The sequence below is a fragment of the Theropithecus gelada genome, chromosome 12 (genome assembly GCF_003255815.1).
Source record: "Theropithecus gelada isolate Dixy chromosome 12, Tgel_1.0, whole genome shotgun sequence".
Classification (NCBI taxonomy): domain Eukaryota; kingdom Metazoa; phylum Chordata; class Mammalia; order Primates; family Cercopithecidae; genus Theropithecus; species Theropithecus gelada.
The window spans coordinates 41,495,106-41,508,792 of NC_037680.1; the positions used below are offsets into that span (position 1 = coordinate 41,495,106).

Below are 13,687 nucleotides of genomic sequence, written 5' to 3' on the forward strand. Positions count from 1 at the left end.
CGCCTCGGCCTCCCAGAGTGCTGGGATTACAGGCATGAGCCACTGCACCCAGCCAATTCTACCTGCATTTTCAAAATAGAATCTTATAATGAAGTCTCATTATGGAAGTAGTTATTTCAAAGATATGTCCAATTATGTTAGCAACTTTCTATTCTGGACAGTATTTTCAGAATATCCTTTAGCTAGGTAGGTATATTTTTTAAAGTATTCTCCCTTTCAACTAAATTCTCTTCTGATGATTCTGGAAGATGGTCATTTAGGTAAAATGCATACCAATTAATATATTGCTTATAGATCACTTGGGTAATGATTATAAAGGTTTTGCAAAGCAATATTTGGCATCTCTGTGGTGTCAGTGAGATGTGTAAATTGACTTGAGCAGAAAGAAGCCAATGAATTCCAATTAGCCACCTTATATAATTTATTATGGGAGAATTATGAAATACATATTTAGATCCAAATTGTCTTTAAAAATATGCATTACAACTGGAGTTTTCCACTGAGAATAAAAGTTTGGTTTTGACCTCACATAAATCCAAGGGTTCTTGAAAAAAAGTTAATATAAATTCTCAATAACTGTATCATTAATACCTTATGTATACATAGGAGTTTATATAATGCATTTAAGTAACAAAGAATGTAACATTTATTAGCCACCAAGTAATTAGGAGATAGCATCAATTATATTGAGAGAAGATGAGTTTAGATGCTTATAGCCAAGGGAATTAATTGAAATTGAAAGCTATTGTAGGTGGTTACTATTATTATCAAACCTGAAAGTTGGAACATGTGAACTTGATCCTTTGCACACATAAAAGTTCACAAAGCTGCTTTTAATTTGCCTTTATTCTGTAGTACTGCTTGGTGAATCATGCACTAGTTTGTTGTAAAATTCATGTAAACTTTTATGTATACAAATGTCAGATCAAGCAGAGGTTTTCTTAATTATATATATTTTAAACTGCCAACAGCAAAAAACGAAAACAAAAAACCCCAGAGGCCAATAAGTGAAATGCAATAAAAAATGAAATTTATTCTTTTGGCTCAATAATGACGTAGCTCACCATTCTTTTTAGTAATAGCAATTCCCTGCATGCAGTTCATCAATACACTACAGTAAATAGTTTTGTAAAAGGAATTAACATTAAACTTTTGGTTTGTGCAAAAACCAAAAACTGATATCATGTTAGGTAATTGCACAACTTTGCCACTTTGTTCATGGCTAAAAAGAACAAAGTCCATGTTATATCTGTAATAGCTTTAGTGCAGCAGGAATTAAAAAAATAAGACTAGTCTGCATACGTAAATACTACAAAAGTTGAATAAAAAAAAAACTTCCATGAATAAAAGGTTATATTGAGGCAACCACAGTTGGTAGAAAATGATCTAAGTTTGAGTTTTTGACCAATGTATCTCCTATTGGAATGGTAGAAAATATATTATAACAAAGAAATCCATAAAACCCATTATCTAACTTTTATTTTAGGAAATTATCCATTGAAAAATCTTATGGATTCAAAAGTTTGGAATTGTGATTAAAAATAAAAAGCAAAAGCATAAAGTAAAATAAATTGTGATGTCATCAACCTGAAAATAATTTTCTTATGTACAAAATGCTGACAAATAAAATTGATCATATTTTTACATTATTTATATTTAAACAAGTTTTAGACATATTTTTAGCAAACTATGAAGAATAGGTTTTGTCAGTAGGCAGTATTCAGTGTGTTTCCTTGAAATCTAGAGAGATACCATATGATACTCATGTTGAATTAAAAGTGCAAAAGTAAAGGTGTTTGTAAATAGCTTCAAATTATTCTGCTCAACATAATGGACAGATAGCAGGTTGAATTCATTCTTTCACCAATATGTGACAATCTTTAACCAAGACTTGTGAAGAATGGATTGAGTAAAATAGAGCAGCATAGGCAATATTAACATGCACTAGTGATAGCCTTTAAACTATGTTTAATGAATGGTACAGGATACATCCCTGTTGGAAGCTCGCAAAAGATACATACACTGTGGTACATATTTGATTTAATAGAAGTTATTTATCAGGCTATATATATATTTGCCCAAACATGCACCACAGGATAAAATAACTATTTACATAACATAGGGTATTTAATTGACATAGACTATCAGCTTTGCTGAGAGCAGAAGATGGCAAAGCAATACTGCAGCAGAAAGTGGAACAACTATTCTAAAGCAATACTTTAGATATATTTTTCTAGAATGGATTTATTAGATTACCTTTTTGGAAAGCATTTGACCAAAATTAAATATAGAGCTCTGAAACTTAGAATAAAATTTGCACTTGCTGAAACAGAACACTTTGCATAAAAATAATCCTTTAAATATTAGAGGAAACTTTACAGGCACGTAACTGTTCAGACAGAAACAAACATAACAGACTAAAATACTTTCAAAATTAAAGCCATCTAGAAAATGGAAGTAACTGAAACTGTAGCCATTACAATTCTTTTTCTGGTTTTGAGCAAAAATTTTATCTCTCTGGCAAAACACTTTTGTCTCATCATTTGAGAGACTTGTAGAGTAGGACCACAGGGTTCCTGTATACTGTTTCTTCAACGTAAACCTCATTTACAAAAATAGTGACATAGTATTATGAATAAACTATGAATTGGGGACCATGGAAATGCACTAGAACAAATCTTGTAAAAATATGGCAGACATGGAAGTTAAAAATAGAATGGATGCAAGGACTGTACTAAAGGTGTTTGGTGTAGTTACAATGATCACTTTGCACAACTATCCCTATAGTCTAGGTAGCCATTGGGTTTCTCCTCAGCAGTGTCAGCTGGTAATAAAAACAGCAACCTCTTGTCAATGTTGATACCCTGTCTCACAGAGTTGCAGTGACAAAGAGGTCACTGTCTTGTATAGGCACTGACTATGAGTATTTGTTAAAACAGTCAGTTTGGCATGGACCTCCTCTTGAAGTCCAGTTGACACATATACTTTACCTTCATAGGCTGTAAACAATTGATCACAAAGATAATTCTTTGTTTCTTTTTACTTTTGATTTTCTCTGACCTCTTTTACTTTGCTTTCTTTTTCTGGTTTGTCTTTCTCAAACTTTTCTTTGTCTGGTTTTGTTACACTATCATAGGAAGGAGGAGAGGTGGTAGAGGAACTCCCATCTGATTTTTCTGGAGTGGAGTTCCCATTTAATTTGTCAATAATCATGTCTTGTTTTATAGGTAAGTCAATCCTCCCTTTAATTGCCTCTTTGTTATAGTTACTTGATATATTTTTTAACCTTTGCTTTAAAAGATAACATCTGAAATTACGCTGAATGATAGCGGCAGACACCTCCTCTTGTTTACGTTTCAAAGTGGTTGTAATAGGCTCATAAGAGACTTTGGAGGGGTTTGATGACATAAACCGGTCTTCCATCTGTATTCGAAGGGCATCCATCTCTCCACTCTCACCCAAAACACGTTTTGTAAAGGCAAATAAAATATCAAGGCAGTGGATCCGGTCACCACTGACCATGGGCAGATCCATGGCAATAAGCTGGACTTTGTTGGGTTTTGCTATGAGAAGAGGAGGATCCAGGGCAGCTGCAAAGTCAGAGAGCTTAGAGAACTCTATAAACTGGGTCGCATCGGGATCAAACTTCTCCCAAACCTCATAGAACATCTCAAAGTCATCCTCACTCAGGGGCTCTGCACTTTCTTCAGTAGCAACACTGAAGTTCTCCAGGATGACCGCGATGTACATGTTCACCACAACCAGGAAGGATATGATGATGTAACTGACAAAAAAGAAAATCCCAACAGATGGGTTCCCACAGTCTCCCTTAACTGAGCTGCCAGGATGAATTGTGTCAGGGTCACAGTCAGGTGGTGCACTATTAAGAATAGGTGCTAGCAATCCATCCCAGCCAGCAGAGGTTGTAATTTGGAACAAGCAGATCATGCTGTTGCCAAAGGTCTCAAAGTTGAACATGTCATCGATTCCAGCTTCCTTTTTAACATAGGCAAAGTTGGACATCCCAAAGATGGCGTAGATGAACATGACCAGGAAGAGCAGGAGGCCGATATTAAACAACGCAGGAAGGGACATCATCAAAGCAAAGAGCAGCGTGCGGATCCCCTTTGCTCCTTTGATCAGACGTAGGATTCTGCCAATCCTGGCAAGACGGATCACTCGGAACAGGGTAGGGGACACAAAATACTTTTCTATCATCTCAGCCAGAAACATACCTATGGAAAACATAGAACACAGCGAAACAGAGAATATCTTTTACTTACCTGATGGCTTTATCTTTTTTAAGGTCTATGAAAACAACAAACTTGTTATGAGTATCAGTCTTTACTAAATATTTGGATCCACTCCCTGATATTAGCAATTATTGATTACAGAGATTTATTCAATGATTCTGTAATGTCATAAACCAATATGAATTTTTGCAAAATCCAAATAATCTCCAATGGTAGCATGGCAATTTAACATTATATAAACCCAATTTCTATGAATAGTTATCCCTACACATGAATTATGGCAATTACAAACAAAAATTATTTCTGAAATCTCTGAATGTATTGTTTTCTATTTTTTAATGATATTTTTCAGTTAGAGAAAAATGGGCCATATTTCACATGAGGTTAAAGTTGAAGTTTCTAAATTTGGGGTTCTATAATTCCCTCTCTCTCTTTTTCTCCTATTTAATCTCAACTTTTCTTTGAAAACCCACCTAGGATGCATTACCTTTATCTCTGGAAGCCTGTGTTAACGCATTCCAGCAGAGACAGCTACTTCCTTTTCAGTGCTTCTTATAGTACCAACTTTATTGCATTATAATGATTTGTTTTTTAAGCCATCTGCCTCTTTTAGCCTGTGACCTTTGTTTAAGATTAGGAGAGCGCCTGATAAAGTTTGTTTCCTGTCTTCTTCACCTCTTTCCCAAACCTGGTATTCCTAACATGGTTTCTAACCAGTTAGCTTTGTGAATAAACCCAGGTTTCAGAGTTTTTATTCATATATGTTAGTGTTGAACTTTAGATCTATATGCATTATTATTCTCAGACCTAATTTCCATGTTAATCAGCTGGAAGGTCCTGGGGCAACCGTTTCTCCGTAACTGTACCTCTTGGTAATTAAGCTGTTCTTACCTACAATGGAGAGAATCACCACCACAAAATCAAAGATGTTCCAGCCTATAGTGAAGTAGTAGTGTCTGAGGGAGACCAGCTTCAGCACAAATTCTCCAGTAAACAGAACAATGAACACTAGGTTGATCCGGGACAAAACTAGGGTCATATATTTGCCCTGGTCATCGGTTTCCACCATCATGGTGACCATGTTGAGGCAGATGAGGATCATGATGCTGATATCAAAGACTTGCCTGGTTACAAAATCAAAGACCATTCCTTGAAATTTGTTCTAGAAAGTGAGAGAAGAGAGATAAGGTTACTATATATATTTCATAAAGAATAATCCAGTAAAATTGTAGATAAAGCCCTTCCACATATGGCGATGAATGTGCACCCTCCTCATATTATCCCAAACAATTTTGTGTGCTTTTTTTCTCTTCATGTTAAAAAAATGAAAAAAAAATTTATATAGCTAAACAAAGCATAGTTGGTTTATTTAGGTCCAATGGAAAGACAAAGGTTGGATGAGACATAAATTAGGGCTGGGCATGGCGCCTCATGCCTGTAATTCCAGCACTTTGGAAGGCTGAGATTGAAGGCTTTCTTGAAGCCAAGAGTTCCAGACCAGTCTGGGCAACATAGCGAGACCTCATTTCTATTAAAAAAAAAAAAAAATTAGCCAGGCATGGTGGCACAGGCTTGCAGTCCCAGCTACGAGCGAGGCTGAGGTGGATCACTTGACCCCAGGTGTTTGCGCCTGCAGTGAACTATGGTCTTGCCACTGCACTCTAGTCTGGGTGACAGAGTGAAGTGCTGTCTCTTAAAAAACAAAACAAAAACAAACATAAATTTGTGGCAATTGGCTGATAATATGTATAGTCTTTGCTTGATTTCAATAAATATGAAAATTTTTATTAAAAAATAGTGACAATGAATAACAAAGATTTACAAAGTAGGTTAATATCGACAGACATTTAGATAGATGAATACACCAGTTCATTTATCAATATTTTAGAAATTTTGGTTTATACCTTATTTTCCTCCCCCAAAATACATCAGTCACATTTCTGTTGAATTCTACTTCTCTAGCTCTGTGAATCTCTGTATGGGTTTGTTAATTTATCTGTATTTCTTTCCATCTGTCCTTCTTTACCTATGCCCTATGCTTTAACAAAAATGCATGACTTTAAACATTTTTTTCTTTGTCTTATTAACAATCATCTCAGGAACAACATGCTTTCAAAGATTCTTATGTTAATATGGCTATTAAATATAGTTTTATTAAAGAAATATATTATTAATCATTTAGAGTAAAAACTTAAAACTTCATGGCTTACCAAAAATCAAAGGTCATGAACTGACCATGTTTTATTTATTTATTTATTTATTTATTTATTTATTTATTTATTTTGAGACTGAGTCTCGCCCTGTCACCCAGGCTGGAGTGCAGTGGTGCGATCTCTGCTTGCTGCAAGCTCCGCCTCCCAGGTTGATGCCATTCTCCTGCCTCAGCCTCTTGAGTAGCTGGGACTACAGGTGCCTGCCACCATGCCCGGCTAATTGTTTTTTTTTTTGTTTTTTTTTTTGAGTAGAGACGGGGTTTCACCGTGTTAGCCAGGATGGTCTTGATCTCCTGACCTCGTAATCTGCCCACCTTAGCCTCCCAAAGTACTAGGATTACAGACGTAAGCCACAGCGCCCAGCCAAAGAACTCTAGTAAAGTTGGTTCAATACTTTCCTCTCTTACCCTGCTCCCTCACATTCCAACTACTCTTATAAATACGGTAAAGTCAAGTCACTTAGAGAATTTATGAGGCCTTGTCAAGTCCCAGTTCTGGCAATTACAAGATTTGTGACTTGGGGCATGATTCATATGCTCTTTGGGCCTCAGTTTCCTTATTCTTTACCTATCTCAGATAATAGCTGAGTTAGAGTCCCACTCTGTGAACATAATCTATCATTATTACATCATTCCATTATCATGAGGCTCTACAGAGTATGCATTCTGAATACGCCTTATTCTGTTTTGGTGTATTTGGTGAAACAAACAATTTTTATGACATATTTTCCCTTTCTAAACAGGTTTGGAATATTTTCTAGTCTTAAGAATGGAGGGAACAGAGAGTATAGAGGGAAACCATGGAGAGTGGGATGGGAAGGCTAAAGGAGGAGGAACCAGGTGTGCTGTTGGTAGCAGGAAAGTGAATCTTGCTTTGGAAGCATTTATTGGGAACCCTGAGCTAGAAGTTTTCAGTTCACAAATTATAAAGAACATTACCTCCTTTTTGGAATGTGGTAACTCCTAATGAGTGCAGAAGTTGTGAATTATGATACAAAATATGAACTTTATAATTAGGGCTCAATATTGGTGATGTCATCTAATATATTCTGCTCCAGAGCATTGTTCAATTTGACCATATGGACACATGGCTTTGGAACATTAAAGGAGATAAGTAATTCTTACTGCTGGGCGAGGTATGGGTTTCTGAGGTTTCTTGGATCCAAGTTTCTTCATTGCATTGTAATATTTTTTCTGTTCCTCTGTCATAAAGATGTCTTGACCTCCAAAGTAAAGACATAGTATAAAACTGGTTACAATTCTAATATGTGTTCCAATAGCACTTTTACAAAAAATATTTGTCTTTCCTTTAATCTTTTCTAAGTTTTAAGTGGATATTATCCTGCTACATGTACATTTATCCTGCTTTTCCCATTTATGTGAAATTCTGACTGTCTTAATATTATGGAAAATCCTTATGGACATAAAACTTTGATCACTACAGGATCCTAATTTGATTATACTATGTTTAAAAGTAGGCACGAGGGTCTCAAATATATTTTTGTAAAACAGAAAACATTTTCTTAGTCCATTTCACTGCCGATAATTTTACTTCTTCGTTCAACAGTTTTTGAACACTTTCTGTGTGCTAGACAATGTGCTGGGTATCAGAATTACATAAATATATAAGATACAGTATTCTGCTTCTAAGTGGAGCAGGAAACTGAAAACATAGGTGGACAGTGTATGTTGATGTGACAAAAAAAAATTAAATGTACTGCAGAGGCAACAATGAGTTCAGAGCCTCAGAGACAAGCTGTTACATAGCTTACCCTTAAGCTAGGCCTTAAAAGATGATTACGGGTTTTCTAGGAACATTCCAGGATAAAAAAAAAATCACAAAAAGCCATGGAGGTACAAGGGAATGCTTCTTCAGAAAAGGACAGAAAACTCATGTAGATGTATGGGTGGTGACTATTTAGTAGAGAAATACACATGTATAGAATGAAGTGTAGGAAAAGATGAAGATGGAAAACTGGGTGGAGGTAATTCCTGAAAGGCTCTGTAAGCCAGACTAAAGCACTGGAGACCCATTGGATGGGTCTGAAGGCGCGGACACAGTTTTGGGTTGTAAAGCTATCCAATAGATAAACTTTGAGAAGAGCCACTGACTAGAGGCTGGAATCCCTGCAGCTTTTATAACCACATGGGAAACTGAAAATAATATAAACATGATTTAAGACTGTCATGACTACAAGTATCCTGGTTATTTGGTTGTATTAACAGACAGAACCTCAGAATGAAGAAAGGTAAAACGTGAAGAATACTTATCTTCTTTTTCTGCTGGTTGAAGTTATCTATGATGACACCAATGAATAGATTCAGAGTGAAGAATGACCCGAAGATGATAAAGATGACAAAGTATAAATACATGTACAGATTTTCCTCATACATAGGCTGAAGCGTAACCTAAATGACATTGAAAATATTCAATAATATTACAAATACTATAAATACTTACACTAAATCAGGAATTTATTGAGTGCTATTATTTAATACAGTGCTACTTTTGCCTTACCCTGAGATATTGTTCTGCAAAAGCAATGTTTTAAAACTAGCATGATCTAGTAAAATGAAAGTTTGCAAGTTTTATGATTGTTCTTGATTCTGTTTTCCCATTGTGCATTACCTTTAACATATTCTTTAACATAAATAATGGTGATATAAGCAGGGAAACATTTTGAGCCTATTATTAGTCATAATTTTTTTGCAATATTTTCAGTTTGGTTTTGGAAATGCTGAATTTTGGAAATATGGCTTTAAGAGCAGAACATCAACTTCTAAGAGGAAAATTCAGCACAGATAGGTTCTGCGGAGTTATTTTTATTTTCATTTTCTAAATTGAGTGTCCCTGAAACTTGCCTGCTTTTCTGTATCATGATATTCTTGGAAGCTGCTTCACAGAGTCTGGTTTATCATACTCTCCAGGGATAGGGAGAGACAAGTTACTTCCCCACTGAACAACTTGCCCACTCAGAATAGTCTTATTTACTGGGCCAATCTAATGTCTTAGGATCCGTGCAGCTAGATATCCTTTCATATTAGCTACATATTATGTATTAGGTACACATTAATCAAGCATCATGTATATTGAAGCAGAGTGTTCATTTTTTATATGCAATATTAAATGTTCTAATATAAAATTTTGGATGTTTCAGTGTTTAAATTACCACCAGTATTTGCCATAAGAAGTCTAGTACCGATAAATAATATTTGAGTGATACTTACATCTCGTGAATCAACAGCTGCATACATAATATCCATCCAGCCTTTAAATGTGGCCTGCAAATAACATATATTTGAATTGTTCATAAAAATTTCACCCAACAATGACATTTAACCAGATGAAAATCTGACAGTATAACAAATAACTTTTTGTACAATATTGTGAAATTTCATATGAAGATACTGAAATAAAATCGAAATAGAAAAACATTTGTATTTAAAGTCTGGAACTTGTTTCCTTTTTCTTTCCTTGAAAGTATTCTATTTTCTTCCTACACTAAAATTTAGTGAAAGACTTTATTCATGAAACTGCCATCTCAGTCCCAATTCCCTTATATGCTCTATGATTTGCGTTTTCACACATAGTGGAATCATATTTCCTAGACATTGGTATAATAAAGTATTTGGCTAATAATTTATACATTTAATTCATCACTACAAATATATATTGTTATTTTAGTACCTAAAGTTGCTCCTTTGGCAATAATTGATACAGAAAACTAAAACGATACCAGTACCCAAAAATATAATAAAAAGGAAGCAGAAATATAAAATCACATTAAAACATACTAAAAGCTTAACACTGAGGAAAATGTATTATAAAATAACTATAACATCTTTTTTATGATCAATTCAAGGTGATATTATAGATGTTATCATTAACTTTTTTTCATACTGTCAAATGTTAGTCATTCAAATGAAGAACATCAGGGAAATAATCTTACTTGAAACATCTTGAAAATTTTTTCAAAACTCACACAGTAGCCACTTACCACTTGAAGCAGTGCGAGATAGCCAGCGCCAACATTATCAAAGTTTACTTTCACGTTTTTCCACCGAGCTTGCTTGCCAAGAGCCTGACAGTCACTCAAATTGTTGACATCACTAACGTCAAACATGTTACCCGTTGTCATGTTAACACAGTGGTAGAACTTGCCAGCAAACAAATTCACACCCATAATACTAAAGATCAGCCAGAAGATGAGACAGACCAACAGCACGTTCATGATAGAGGGAATTGCTCCAACAAGAGCATTCACAACCACCTAGAAGAGAAAACGAGGGGAACGTAGCTTACAAACCTTTAGAATGGAAACCATTCCTTCAGTGTATTTGTTTCGTACTAACATGTGCTTGAAAAGAGTTAAATAAAAATTTAGGTGGAGAAGTTATTTCTTCTAATATTTTCTAGCACATATTTGAGGGAAAACAATGACACAACTAAAGATCTAAGGTTTTAAGGAAAGCAAAATATGCTACAATATGAAAAGAAATCATCAAAAACCTGGTATAGTAAGATGGAGTCAGAAAATGTGTGTATGCTGGGGAAAAAAGAATAGAAAGATGCATTAAATGCCAACAGAAAAAATAATCGTCTTTCAGCAATACATTTTAATTTTCAAGAGTGTTAATGAATGAATAATTTGAAAAAGCGAACCAACAAACTCTTTACAAATAAACGAAGTAGTAAAAATGCCTTAAATCTATATTCTCAGATCAAGTTAACTTTTTATGACTATGAAGAACAGGATTAGGAATTTACTGGGTCCCTTTTTTCCCCTGTTAGTAAATCTCAATAAAAAGGTATATTGTTAGGGGGAAAGGTGGAATTTATATCTGGACATAACAGTACTGGATATGTTCCCATTATTATTACTTCATAGTCTCTTAAATGTTCACTTTGGAGCACATGCTACTTCATCAACCCTATTTCATGACTTATTTCATGAAAGGGAAATTCATTCACTTTACTTCTCATTACATTCACAAGATATTAAGATGTATTTTGAAATCTTTATGAAAGTTGATAGTAATTTTTTAATCTAAATTTAATCTAGTTCATGTTGGACTATTCTGTTAAGCATTTATATTAAATAAAAGTATTGCTTTATTTTAAAAATACTGCAAATGTTATTTTAGAAATCAATACCAAGAAATCTTAAATTGACATCAAAACCAGAAATCCAAAATTGTAAACAGTTCCAATGCTACTTGAATTTTGTTTCTTTTGGAAGTTAAGCCATATGCATTTTACTTGCCAGGGAGAGGATACATTCATTGGGTTCTTAGTTTCTTTTTCTGGTTGGGCCAGTAAAGTCCCTTCCTCATCCCTCTTTTCCGCTTATCACTAGAGATAGAAACTAAAAACCACGACTTCAGGCTGTTAAGACCCTAAAACAATACAGAACAACAAAATAACAAAATAAGGCGGACTGGACAAGCTTGGTACACACCACCAGAGGTTCTCCTGTTTTCAAGTAAATGCATAATACATTCTCGTAATTTGCATCTGGAATATTAATTCTGCTATATGACTGAATTAAAAATTCTAAACTTTGAATATTTTTCAGATTAGAGAAAATTTATAAGTTTTAAATTTTGCTCAATTGCTATCTCCCCTCAAAGATGAACTGTTAATAGGAAACCATGGAACCAAATGAGAGCTTAAGTAATATGTGTAATGGTAAAAGTTTGGTTTGAAAAGAATTTGACATTATATAGTAATCTTTGTGAATTTTATCTTATCTAACTTTCTTTAACATTAGCAAAGAAATGAAATTACAATGTAAAAGCCAAATATTTCTTTGATTACAATGATTCTGGAGAGTGGCTTAGTTCTCCCTGATGAGTGAACTTTAAAGTCCAGGTTGAAATATTTTTATTGCCCCAAACAAACCATCTCCTAACATAAAAGCCCTAAGACCTAGAAGAAATTAAATATCCACATGCACTCACAAGCCAGATGAAACAAAACTGACCTTTGTGCTAAATTCTACTGAGGGTCATGGCAAATGGGTGGTATCTATAATAAGTGTGATTTTATGTTTAGATACATAATATACACATTAAGGAAGGCAGCTGGGGAGGAAGATACAACTGCTATAGAAAAAGTGAACCTCATTCAGAATGCTCAACTAGAAAAAAGATCTATAAAACAAATTCTGGGGGGTAGCCTGAAATGCTTAGTTAATTACCTTAACCCTTCACTTTGGATGTTATTTAGCAATTTGTAGAGGCTAAAATTTAATGTTTCCTTATGCAATAATTTTTTAATATGGATATTAATTCAAGAAGCAAAGCACACAAAACCCATTTTACCTTTCATTCATTACCAGTAATTTTGAAGGAATCAAACTATTGAGAGAAAGAAACTCCCCACCACAGATGAATGTCAGTAGTCAGTAGTCATTTCAAGGTGTGTAAGCAATGAAAAGAAATAACTGGCAGTCGAAGGCTTTTGGGTGTTGTAGAAACATATTTGAACTGTGACAAGAAGACTTGGATGCTAGTCTCAGTTCTGTCCCCCCAAATTCTGAGAGCCTGTTTAAATAAACTCCAGTTTCAGGCTAGGCTTTGTGATCTCTAAGATTTTTGCTCTAATTCTGTAATTCTATGAAATAAATATCAGAAGAGTATGGCACCCTTCTCTATCCAAATCATTACCTACATGTAATTTTGACATGAATAATTAGAGTGTCTATTCTTCTTACCCTCATGCCTTCAAACCGGGATAAGGCTCTTAGAGGTCTTAAAGCTCTTAATGTCCGTAATGATTTGATGGCACCGAGTTCTGAGTAACCAAGAGCATTGGCTACCAGGCTAACCAAAGAAACCTACAAAAGGAAAAAATGTTAATTAGTTGACCAAGAAATAAACTGTTGACTGAAGGTATAGGGTGTGGTACCTATTTAGTGTGGACTAAATACTAATTTGAACATACCTTGGCAACTTTCATCTTCCACATAGTGGGATCATCTTATATTGCCAGTCTGCTCTCATACTATTGCTTTTTTTTTTTTTTTTTTTAACCAATGAAACCAGAATACTTGCCCATATATATAAACACTCGTCAATACCTCCAGTTAGATATTTTACAACCATGGACCCCTTTTCAACCTGTGCATCAGGATTGAGTTCAATGCCAGATCCTCCATGGATGTGTGCTTAATATTATTGATTAGAAATAATATTTCTTTTTCTTTTTTTTTTTTTTTTT

The 13,687-nt window shown here is 34.6% G+C and overlaps 1 protein-coding gene across 14 annotated transcripts in view; it reads right to left on the bottom strand.

The window, feature by feature from the left end:
* Positions 1–397: 397 nt before the first annotated feature.
* Positions 398–13,687, bottom strand: part of SCN3A (sodium voltage-gated channel alpha subunit 3) — an 86,496-nt gene continuing 73,206 nt past the window's right edge. For 10 of the 14 annotated variants that reach the window (XM_025404446.1, XM_025404437.1, XM_025404441.1 and 7 more), the window contains 7 exons: positions 13,182–13,304; positions 10,464–10,736; positions 9,694–9,747; positions 8,737–8,874; positions 7,591–7,695; positions 5,145–5,415; positions 406–4,235 (listed from right to left, as the gene is read on the bottom strand). In XM_025404446.1, the coding sequence (XP_025260231.1) occupies positions 3,040–4,235; positions 5,145–5,415; positions 7,591–7,695; positions 8,737–8,874; positions 9,694–9,747; positions 10,464–10,736; positions 13,182–13,304 (2,160 nt within the window). In that variant the 3' untranslated portion in view covers positions 406–3,039. Of the gene's footprint in view, positions 4,236–5,144; positions 5,416–7,590; positions 7,696–8,736; positions 8,875–9,693; positions 9,748–10,463; positions 10,737–13,181; positions 13,305–13,687 lie in introns of all 14 variants that reach the window. The other 4 variants (XM_025404444.1, XM_025404443.1, XM_025404433.1 and 1 more) reach the window with 3 other exon arrangements.